The following is a 12349-nucleotide window of genomic DNA, read 5'->3' on the forward strand; positions in this document are numbered from 1 at the left end:
TCTTAGGTGATCTTTGTGCAAGAACAAGCTACTTACTCTGCCTGGAAAAGAAGTGTTTTGGGTGCTGCTCCCAAAGATCTCTTGTGGATGCTACATCAGATTGAGTGTGTTGGTTAGCAGTAGCACTAGGGGATTTGGTTTCCATGCAAGGAAAAGTGCTAGGATTCTCCTCTGAGCAAATTGCCTTTTAAAAGGCCATTTAAGTATAGTGTAAAAGTGCAGTCTTGATAAATGTGTAACTCAACTGCTTGGCCTGTCGTTTCAGTGTAACTAAAACATAATAATTGTGTTCAGCTGTATGTGTTACGTTGTTCCTTGAGAGTGTCACCACTCTGTCCACAGCATATTTTGTAGGAGAAAAAGGGCAATAGAAGGCAACAGTGCTTAGAATGATTATCAAAAAACATCACAGTGATGACACAAAACACAGTTAAACACCTTCTAGGGGCAGAGGGAACCAGATATAACCTCTCCTTTGCTTCTCTGGTAGACAAAGGAAGTCTCAAAGCTGTCTCTTCAGGGGAAGATCTGAATTATTGGAGGGGTTGGCTGTAATACTTGTCCCGTCTTGAGAAAGGTGTTGTCAGTAGCTGTCCATAGTTGATTAAAAAAGGTCTGTTTGTAACATCAGTCATGGCTTGTCTGCTTCTCTAAATGCAGCTTGTCTCAATGTGGGAACCACCTTATTGCTTGTGTTTTCAACTGTCTTCTTCACATCACCCCCTTGTAGACCTTCCAGTTCCAGAGTCTGCTGTTCACAGACTAAAACCCAGAAAAGCCATGGCAGAGTTTAGCAGTGCTGCTCTAGGTCAGAAGAAGAAATGATACATTTTAATTCTAGCTGACAGATCTTAAAATCATTACTCTTTAGTGGGGAAAAAACCCAAACAACAAAAAACCAGAAACCTCCAAAACACCTCACAACCCAAACCTCGAACACACCCCACCCCCAAGAAAACTCAGTTGATCAGATACTCCAAAAGCCTCAGCATAAGTCTCCTTTTTCCTGTCGTCATGAAAGGTTATTTTAAGAGTGTTGCTTTTTTTTTTCTGACTTAAACTCTGCTCTGCTAACAGCATAGTAGAATGCTGCTGGTGGGAGCTCTACTTGTTCACCAGCTTCCTAATCAAGATCAAAATGCTGTGAAGAGTTCCTTGGTTTTATGTTGGATCTGTGTGGCAATTTTGAGATGTTTTGCTGCAACTGGCTCCTTTCTGACTTCGATCTGTATGGGTGTAATGTTTTTACATGGAAACGTTGCTTCTGTCCTAGTTCTTCTATATGACTGATTAAAATTCCGACTCTTTTCAACAGGAGCATTTATTAACCAATCTGCTGTTCTGATGCAGTCTTTTTTTTTACTTTGAGGAGTATTTTTACCTGCTTATACTTCAGTCAGATTCATGTTTGTCTCTCTTTTCCAGCTACCCACCTTCTGTTGATGCCCCACAGTTAGACAATAAAGTAAATAGTCTTTATTTTAGAAAAAGCCAGGAAGCACAGAAAGTGCATTATGACTAATGAAGTAGTAAATGGGCTTCATTTTTTTGAGTCAGTGCTGAGTAATCTTTAGAGATGATTGTACTGCAGATGGATCTGGGCTACTTAGTCAAGGAGGCTTAAATCTTACTTATTACGGCCAGGATCTTATTTATTATGTTCTCTGCTGACACAGAGATCAAAAGCTAACAGCTGATAGATACTGCATGAAGAATTTACTGTTGTTGAATCCAGCTGTTCCATTGGAGGCAATGGCAGCTTTGAGGAGAGGTTTAGAATGAAAATGAGGTTTGAAGCTAGTGGCCAAGGTTTTTTGAGTAACTTTTTTTTCTACATAGATGTACCTTAAGCTTGCAGCTTCACTAGAAGTTGCTTCCTATAAAGTGTGCAATGGCCTCTAACCTTAGCTGCCAGTTGTTATAGCTTAGAGCCAAGAACTGCATCACTGAATAAATTGACTGTTTTGGGCTGTTACCTGTTTATGTATTAAAGATAGCAAATGATCTCTGTTGCTTCATTTACTAAATATTATTTCATAGGTAGGATGCCTCTAGACAGTGCTTTAAAACCTGTGTGATTGGTGTCTATTTTGTTGGGTAGTTGAGGGTTTTTTGTGTGTGGAGTGGGCTTGTTGTCAGTTGTTGTTTGTAGCATTTGTGGATTTTTTTTGTCAAAGTGTAGTGGAGCCCTACAAAACAAGAAGTCCTTTCAAACTGTGATGGTTTGGGTGTTACCTGCCCCCTCTACTCTTATGAAATCACTGACTAAACTCAGCTGGCTGGAAATTAAGGAATGAAGCTTTATGTTACAGTTTAGCACAATATATGACCAGATATTTACAATCTATACAGCTATATACAGAAATATACAAGTTAAAAAGTAATGCAGAAACACAACAGCCCAACCAGAATCCCCAGGAGGGGCTCCCAACCACCCTTCCACCCCTTTTCCACCCCTCTACTTTATTTCAGACTTTGCCTTACGTGCAAGGTGAGAAGAGGAGGCTCAGGGATGACCTTATTGTTGTCTACAACTACCTGAGGGGTGGTTGTGGCCAGGAGGAGGTTGCTCTCTTATCTCAGGTGGCCAGCACCAGAACGAGAGGACACAGCCTCAAGCTACGCCAGGGGAAATTTAGGCTTGAGGTGAGGAGAAAGTTCTTCACTGAGAGAGTCATTGGACACTGGAATGGGCTGCCCAGGGAGATGGTGGAGTCGCCGTCCCTGGGGCTGTTCAAGGCAAGGTTGGACGTGGCACTTGGTGCCATGGTCTATCCTTGAGCTCTGTGGTAAAGGGTTGGACTTGATCTATGAGGTCTCTTCCAACCTTGTTGATACTGTGATACTGTGTTTGGAGGATGAGCAGGGAGTTAGAAAGCAGAAGGATTAGTTACACAGAAAGCAGACCAGGGAGAAAAGTGCAGGCACCCAAAGATACACAGGGACTGTTAATCTATATTTGTGTTCTTGTTTTTTATACATCTCAGCAAGCCTATGAGTCAAGTAGACATTACCATTGTTTCCTTTTCACAGCCTATCATCTAATCTCTCTCACTAAAATATCCTAGTTAGCCTCAAACTAGCACACAAATATAAGGATAATCTACTGTTGCTGAAAAAGGGAGGTTCTGCCTGTTTTCATTGTACTTCCCCTCATGATTGCTGGATGCCTTGCTAAACTGGTAGGGAAAAAATAATATGATTAATAAAGAGTAATATTGTGTCAAGTTACTGAATTTATAAATGCTAGTGTTAATGCAAAGAAGGGAACTAAACTCTATTGGTGAATGCAGGGGGACAGGATAGGGAATAAACTGTCCCTCTTGGTACAATAGTACAGTTGAGTAAGTCTGTGATTACCCATGCATTTTTTTTTTTCTCTTGTTTATTTCAGGTGGAGGAGTCCTCAACTGAGAAGCAAATAAAGAAGAGCCCTCTTCCATCTTCAGAACGAAAACCTGTTAAGCTAGTCAGAAGCAGGTCTTTGGAAAAGTCTTTGGACCTGAATGAGAATGAAAATCTTCCAGAGAAGAGCAGTGCCTCAGATAGTGAAGAAGGTAAATCACTTAACAGTTAAGATCTGTAAGACAATCTGATCTTGGTGTTCCATCTCGTTTGTGAAGCATGTTAGAGAACTTTTTGATCTTACAAAACTCATTTGCTGATTTGTTTTATGGAAACAGCAGCAAAAACATATGTTGTACTTTGTTTAGTTTCTTGGGGGTGGCAGGGGAAGAAAGGTGGTTGTTGGGGGTGTCTAGAATGAAAACAAATTGTGGTTTAGCTTGATCTCCTTGGAGTCAAGAGATACTAACAGCTTGAACTAAAAAAAAAGCTTCCTGATAGTGTGTTGGTGTTTGTTTACTTTCTGTACTCTTGCAGGTACTCCAAAAATCTATCTTTCCTATGTTTTCAATTCTTGGGAACTGAAGGGAAACGTTTCAGACTGTTCTCCAGATTTTGAAAGATATCTCCAACCCTCCTCATCTCCCCTCCTTTACACTTTTATCTTGGGGCGTTTGGGTTTTGGTGGTATTGATGGAGTAAACTGAGGAACCCACTGAAAGTCCAGGCAAGACAACTTCCCTACTTTCAGGAGTGGTTTGTGTATTCTCAATCTGTTCTGGAGATGAAAAACCTTGATAACGTATCTTGGAGCGGATTACACTTTGTCAATAGAGTTTGTATTTTAATGGATCCTAATACACTATCCTGGTAACTCGTACCTCACTAACCAGTCCAAGAAGAAGAGGAACTGTGATACCAGAGTACAGTAGTGATTGTAACTTGGTTATTATGTGCTTCCTTTCCTCAACTTAGGAGAGAAGTGTTTCTGTATGGTTTTGGTATAAATATTTTTATTGTGATCTGGGAAGAGAGTAAGGCCAAAACTTGCCTTCTACACAGACTGGATGACAATGAGGCTTGTGCTGAGGTCTGTGGATGCCTGTTCTCTGGTTCCATGGTATCCCCTGACAACTTCTCACTCTCTTAAGGTGAACTTTTCACTTTCTGCAGGGACCCTTAATGTTCCAAAGGGCCATAGTCATTCCAACAGCTCACTGAAGTTGTGGTGGATATTCTGAGCTTTGGATGCTGTAAACACCCTTAAATTGAGGTTTTTCACAACCTGGATTGGTTCCAAAGTTGTATGGTGGTGTGCAAATGAAAGATACATAATCTCAAGAGCAGCAGTGTCCTCAGTAGCAGCTGAATATTTCTTTCATATGCAAATGAGGTAACTTTCATCACCTGTTGGCCAGAAGACAACAGTTTAATTGAAGCTAGTTCTTAATCTGATGGAGAATATTTGCATCCCATCCTCTCAAAGCTAGCGAAAGAAGTTGCTTGCAGGTATTATGTTGGGATTACTAAGTGTCCAGGAAAGCTTTTGGATTGCATTGACCACCTGCAAGTTGTGGTCATTGCCTGAGGGTATACTTCACGTTTGACTAATTTTCCTGTTGCTCATCCATACTGCTTCTATGTTTACTTCAGATTCCATTCCATGCATGTCAGGTGGTATGGTTTTTCTGACTGCCTGCCTGACCAGGCTACTATTGATGCCATACTTCTACACTTTAAGCCTCACAGATGGCTTGCACGTGTGTATCTTAGATCAGCATGGAAGCTTTGGCCTTTGAATGTTTAAGTATCTTGCAGTTTCCTGTCCTTTTAGTAACGTGTCTCTCGTCTCTTCATGGCAAAGGTCTCTAGTGAAACTGATTGAAAGTAGTCCTGTGGTCTTTTGAGCTGCCCTTTGCCTAAACAATAGCAGTAAATGCTCTCTGTCATACTTGCATTGTTGATGTTGACTAAAAAGAGCATATTAAAATGGAGATGTTGCTTTGATAAAAAGTAAAGTGACTTCATGATGCTTTTCTTCTCCCTTCCTCGAGACTGGCCTTTTTTTCGTCCAGAGCAGGATTTTCTAGTCCTACAACATACTATTTTTTTCTCTCAGATTCCCATCTTCATGCTTAGAATTGTTTCTTCCTTTTCTTTATTTTCTGCTGTAGCTGCCCCATACTCTTTACAAGGTGCATTCCTTCATGCAAAAAAAACCCAAACCACCTGGGTTTCCCACATGGCAAAGGTTTACCCATGTGATTAATTTCTCATCTCATACTTAGGCTGCCAGTGGGGGTGTTTTAGAAAATAAAGTAAGGATCAAGTTCAAGACTGTTGTTCTACAGCTCCATGTCCACCTGACACTGAAAGCTGGAATGCCAGAGCCTTAGCAACACTGGTTCCCTTGTCCTAAGCAGTTCTCCACTTGCAGAGGGATCATAGAATGGTTGGAAGGGATCTCTGGAAATCAAGTCCAACCCCCCTGCCAAAGCAGGATCACCTGCCTTTGTTTTGCATTGTTTCTTTGTTTTGTTTGGGAATTTTTGGTGGTTTTGTTTGTTTTTTCACACTTCTTTTTGGTTTTTCTTCAATGACAGTATTCAGTAGCATATGATACTTTGGAAAAAAAAGAAGGAAGAAGCAGGAAATTGGAAAACAGTCTTTTTTGTTAGAAAGTGTTACTGTCTACATAGATTCCTGATCTCCTTGCACAATTTGACAGTTATTGTATTGGCTTTGTTAGACTAATAACCACCTTAACTGTGTAGTCTGCAGGAAAGCATAACTGCTTGCCCCATAGTGCTTTGAGATGGGTACAATGGTGGCTTGACTTTTCTTGTAGACAGGGATGTAGTATTGCAGTTAGGTCAGCCCTGGTTGCTTGATTGTTTGGGGATTTTTGTTGTTGTTGTGCAGGTTCTTTGTTGCTTGATTTGTTTGGGTTTTTTGGCTAGGCCATTTTTGGTTGGGTTGTGTGGGGTTTTATTTATTCCCCTGAGAGACAAAATTTTGGATACACAACACATGTAAAGAAGACTAGGAATGTTGTCTTAAATGACATTTTAATCAACAAAATACATGCTTTTGTTATTTTGAGTATGTAACTACCAATTACTGTTGCTTTGGGATCTAGAGGAAATATGTTTCAGTTACCTAAAGACAGAAGGTATAAGTTTGAGTTTTTTATCTTGTGAACTGGAAGAAGGTTATATTGCTACAATACTCAATCAGTCTCTTCCCAAGTTGATTTCATGCTTTATAGGAAAGCTTTTTGTTTGTTAATACTGCTGATGCAGTCTTTAAATAGATGGAGTCTGGAACATGTTCACTCTAGCAGTTATTTTCATTGACATGATTTCAGGTGTATCTGGTTAAAGGCTCCTACCTGTGTGTTCTTCACACAATTTCCCCCCATCCCCAGTGGCACAGAAATCCTTCTTTGCACTAATAATTTGCATACATACTTTTTCTCTTCTGATCCTCCCCCCAACTGTGGAGTGAAAAAATCAACCCTTGTAATTTGTTAGCCTCTGTTCTTATCAATTTGGCTTTCTCTTTTTTTGGGGGGTGTGTTTAGTGTTGAGCTGTTCCTTATTAATGGGAATTTAAAGAAAATGTTGGGATTTTCCTGCTTCTCCCCCTCTTCCAGTTTCCTATCTCTTTTTGCACTGCAGATGTGTTCAAACCTCTGCAATTACTGCTGCATAATGGTATTATGTTCAAACATTATTTCACAGCTTGCCTTGCAGTAATGAAAATGACCTTATGAAGTGCAAGGCAATAGTGGGGGAGGGAACAGATTTACTGTCTTCAGGCTGAACCAGGACACTCTGGATTTTTGAGTCCCTAGGGATCCTAACCTAAAGTCAGAGTAGCATATTGTAATTTGGCCTAGGAATTAATAGTTGATAACTTCTTATTGACATGAAAAGTTAAGGAGTTAGACTGACATCTAAATACTTGCACAAAATGCTTTACTCATAAAGCTACTTCTAAGCTGCTCTTAGGTAAAATACTTCACATTCCTCTAGTATGGACATAAGTAAAAATCAGGTAGGTTTACCTTTATAATTAGAACCACACAGACAAACTTGCATATTTGTTTGTAGCAGAGGCAAGTGGTTAAAGTGTTTTATTCTGTTGAAATTGAAAGCGTGAAAACTGCACACTTACTCTTTGTCATGCTGCTGCTTCTACTCACTGCTTCATCTAGGGTTTCTACAGATCAACTGTAAGAAGCTCAGAAGTGGCTTGAAGCTCTTGGTGTATGCAGCACTTTGCTGTCGGTTGTGAAACTCAGCAGCATCCATCCATACATGCACCTTTCAGAGTTGTCATCTGAAAGACTTCATAGCAGAGCATTCCTGTTAGAATCCTAGCATCTAAAATGGCATAGGATACCAGCCCAAGGTCAACTTAGATTTTCTGAAACTACTGCTTTCCCTGATAGTCAAAAAGAAAAAAAGATTGTTTGTTTCCTTGGCCCAAGAGCTGAGGGACATTGTCAGTAAAAACATTTCTCAGTAGATACTCTCATGCACACAATTAAATAGTAGTAGTCTAAGGAAATCAGCTAATAGGGAATTTTGTATAGACCCATGGATGCACTTGCTTAACAGTCAGTACAAGAACAGACTTCATGCTTAAGGTAATAATAATACATGGGCTTTGTGACTACCATAAGCTGCTGTGGCTTACCAAGTTACCTTGCATCAGCAGAAACATAGTGTCTGTCCTCAGGCACTTCAGGTGAATGTGAAAGTTATGCCCTTCAGCTAAGCCTCACTGGGGCAAAGGTAACTTATCATAGAATCAGCCAGATTGGAAAAGACCTCCAAGATCATCCAACCTAGCACCCAGCCCTATCCAAGCAACTAGATCATGGCACTAAGTGCTTCAGCCAGGCTTTTCTTCACCACCTCCCTGGGCAGCCCATTCCAATGGCAAATCACTCTCTCTGTGAAGAGCTTCCTCCTAACATCCAGCCTATACCTCCCCTGGCACAACTTGAGACTGTGTCCCCTTGTTCTGTTGCTGGTTGTCTGGGAGAAAAGACCAACCTCCACCTGGCTACAACCTCTCTTCTTGTACTATCTTGTATTTGTTAAGATATGTACAAACAGCTGTTGAATCTTATCTCGTGCACAATGACTTGATCATACCTGAGCCTTTGTATTTTTTAGGTGTTTTTTTAGTGGTAGCAGATTCCTTGCACATGTCTTGCACAGCTGAGTAGGACCCAAACAGAGTAACTAGGTCTGAATTACCTGATATCTGACACCATGTGTGTTAGCTTATGCACACTAGGCAAAGGGAATACCAGCATCAATATATGAAACTTCCTGTTTCCTGGTGAAAGAGAGGAAGTTGGAAGTGCACTCTGAGAGATCTGTAATGTTGAGGACTTGTTACCTGAGGTCAGACTTCATGGTTCATTTGGACTGCATGTTTTGGGAATTGGTTTCAGCTCTCAGGACATAGAGTGGGCATAAGCTGAAAACCCAAGCTGAATTTCTGGCTTCCCACAATGTTTCAGCACAGCAGAATCTGTATTTTAGTGTGACATGACTACATAGTGGTCTATTTACACAGCCTCTTAAAATGTATGCTTGCTCACTGTTCTAGCTTGTAATTGTTTAGACTCGCAACTGCATAAGCAGAATGTGGCATGAGAAGGAATGCCACCTCTGTGCAAGCACAAAAACATGGCACTCGTGCTTCAGCTGTGGGGTCCTGCTCTGAAGCCTGACTAGTTCACTTTGGAGGCAGGTGTATGATAGGGACTTTGAGGAGGCTTAATAACAACACTAGAGAGAAAGCCTCCTCAGAGTCAGAATTGGATTTCATTGGGGACTGTGGTGGTGTTGAGTTGCTGCATTTGCATTTATCAATGCTGGCTGCTACCAAGCAGTGATGTTTTAAGTGCTGTAACCTTAGCCCATGGGCAGCTTGTGAACTATAGCTTGATATGCAGGCTGTCTTAGCGTTGGTGACTGGTGCTGACCTTTGCTTAACTCTAAGCATTCATTTGGATAGGTTGAAAGGTTAGGCATCTCATTTCTGTCTTGCTTCTGCAAGATTTGCTTTCAGGCTTCTTTCAATTTTTTTTTTTTCTTTTTAGTAATCTGTAGGAGCATTGGTGGTGGTGTGGGGTTTGTTTTGTTTTCTTTGAGTTTGATAACTTATAACTTATGGACTTGTTGCTAAAGCATAAGCAGACTGAGTTGGGGTTGGCACAGGAAACTGCTTGCCCTCCAGCATTATAGTTCTGTCCCTTATCTCTTGCAAGAGTGTCTGAAACAACCACAAAGCTGAGTCATGCCAGCAACCAACAAAGATCAGAAATAGCAAAGATCAGTGCTACAGCCACAGAATGTCACTGGGATGCTTGCTGGTGGTTTTGAAGTAGAAGGTGGCATAGCATTTTGATGCACTTTTCAGAACTGCAAAATGGAACAGGGTTATACCTCTTGCCATTGCTTGTATAGGTATGGAGGGAGGAGCAGTTTGTTTGGCAATCTACCTGGTCTCTTCATCTGTGAACACTACCAGAGTTACAGATGTTAAAAACACAATTCTGAAACTAACCACAGGAAGGAAGTACTATCCTGCTTGCTATGTACCTGTCCTTTGTACAGTAAGCACTCGTATTAAAGGAGGTTACCCAAACTTTTTATCTTCCCTAATGTTTCCTATGGGTTTAGTAGCTTACTCAAGGCAAAACTGAAGGTATGAGACTTTGTGATGTTGATCTAGCAATTTGTTTTCAAAGGGAAATGGTGGGGATGTTTGAAAATCAACTTTGGACTTTGCTTCTGAAGATAACCTACCTATCAGATCATGTGGCACTAACATTAGGGGGTTTCTGAGAGAGAGAAAAATACTGATGCAAGTTTGGGAAGGATTCAAGTTGTAATAAAGCTTAGCTTATTAGAAAGCTTATTCTTTTAACCTGTTCTCTCTGCCTTTCCTTAGCATCAAAGGAAACTGCCTCTGAGAATGATCTCTATGGGAGACTTTTTATAAACAGAGTTTTCCACATCACTGCAGACAAGATGTTCGAAATCCTGTTCACCAATTCTCACTTCATGCAGAGGTTTCTCAGTTCCAGGAGTATAGTAGGTAATATACTCTTCTCCCTTCTGTCTGTGTTGCAAACTATCCTGACAGTGTCAGCTTCTGAGAAATGTTATAGGGCTAAGTTGAATTTTAAGGTAATTGAGGTAGTTCTTGCTTTAAAATAATTTTGAAACCTCAAACTTTCACTGTGAGAGCAGATATTTAAAGCCACCCTATTGTTTCTGTAGGTCAGTCATATTTTGGAGTGAAAACCCTATTGCAGTGCAGCACAAAACAGCACCTTAATTCCTGAATTTGGAGTATGCTGTTAAACTGATGCATTCTGTGGGTTTTTCTCCTTACCTTATGTCCCAGAAATAGTGAACTGTGTGTAGCTGGCGCATAGCCAGAATTGCTTCATCCTCCTAAACGATACTCACAGGCTTTAATTTTCTGGATGAGTAAATTTATGTATAGGGTTAACACTCCTGGGGGAGTGACCCTGAACCTGACCCTAGGGGTCTTGGCCCCTCCTCAGGGGTGGGCCACACTCCAGGTGATGGTTAGCCCACTCCCCCCACTTCCTGTGGTATAAAAGACAGGAGTTCTCCTGTCTCTTCCTCTTTTTTTCGCCCTCTTGCTCACTACCTGCGTTCATGACCGCACACACACACTGATACTGTATACCAGCCACGAGGCAGAGACACCATCACACTACTCGGGTTGTATCCATCCCTGTTTTGTATTTTGCTGTTTTCCCTTCCTCATCCTTTGTAAACTCCCCTACCTCCAATCCCTTTTTTCTAAGTTATTGTTAAACTTTTCCTTTTTAACTTCCAAATCGAGTGAGATTGATTTATTGGGGTGTCCCTACCTTTTATCTCTCTCCCTGTCTTTTGGGGAAAGGAGGGGGAGGAGGGGAGGGCACTCTATAAACTCTATAAATTCTATAAATTGTCATTGGGTCTACCAAATTTATAAGAGTCTCTGGGAACTTGCATTTGAACCCAAGACAATTTATTTGGCGTCTCAACGTGGGGCTAGGTAGAAAGAATTCTTTCAGAGAAGATTTGGAAGTTAAAAAATGGATATTCTGACAGTCTTAATCATTAACGCTTTTGGATGTCTGTTTTGGGGCTGGCTGTTAAAGTTTATAAGTTACCATGTCTTCTGGATTGTCATTGATATGGTCTGGGAATATTCTAAGCATTTGCCTGCCCGAGTCTATGCCTATTTCCTGAATTCTGTTAGTAATATCACTGTGTTTAGAAATGTTTCTGGAACATGGAATCAATCTGAGTATATGCATTGGAGCACAGAAGCTCCAGATATTTTGGGGGAGAAATGGTACTGGATAGCTGTTATTTCACTGTGTGTAAATCTGGGTTTGGGAATTAGTAAGATAGCGGTGAACTGGGACACGTGGAAATATCGGGTGGGCGCCGCCATTAGGGTGCTTAGGGGGAGGGGTGGTCCTCACTGCCCCAGCTGCAGTTGCGGGGGTTGGGCGACAGGTCAGGCCGTTCCGGCCGCCCCCAGCGCAGGCACCGCCCCTAGCGCGGCTCCGCCCCGAACTCCGCCTCCGGTCCCGCCCAGGGCAGCCCCCCGGACCCTGCCCCCTCAGCCCAGCCCCCTTCACCTAGCGCCAATAACCACGCGGCCAGCAAGATCAAATCAAAACCCTCCCGCAGATGCCGATCCAGGGCAAGGGACCTCTTCGGGAACCAGCACCCCCCAGCAACAGCAACCAGCTGGAAATGGACCTGATAATGGAGTGATCCTTATCAGCTCCACGCCCAGAAAGGAAATCAGGCACATAAGGCAGGAGTATGCAAGGGCAAACGGACAGTCCCTTTTAGCCTGGCTTTTGAAATGCTGGGATGCAGGAGCAGAAACAGTGGACCTAGATCACAGGGAGGCGAAACAGCTGGGATCCTTG

General features: G+C 41.8%; 1 protein-coding gene across 2 annotated transcripts in view; it reads left to right on the forward strand.

Annotated features, from left to right (window-relative positions):
* GRAMD1C (GRAM domain containing 1C) overlaps positions 1-12349 on the forward strand; it is a 69032-nt gene that overhangs the window by 40492 nt on the left and 16191 nt on the right. For both annotated transcript variants that reach the window (XM_064143277.1, XM_064143276.1), the window contains exons 9-10: positions 3395-3557; positions 10327-10473. In XM_064143277.1, the coding sequence (XP_063999347.1) occupies positions 3395-3557; positions 10327-10473 (310 nt within the window). The remainder of the gene's footprint in view (positions 1-3394; positions 3558-10326; positions 10474-12349) is intronic.

The sequence above is a fragment of the Pogoniulus pusillus genome, chromosome 5, assembly GCF_015220805.1.
Source record: "Pogoniulus pusillus isolate bPogPus1 chromosome 5, bPogPus1.pri, whole genome shotgun sequence".
Lineage (NCBI taxonomy): Eukaryota > Metazoa > Chordata > Aves > Piciformes > Lybiidae > Pogoniulus > Pogoniulus pusillus.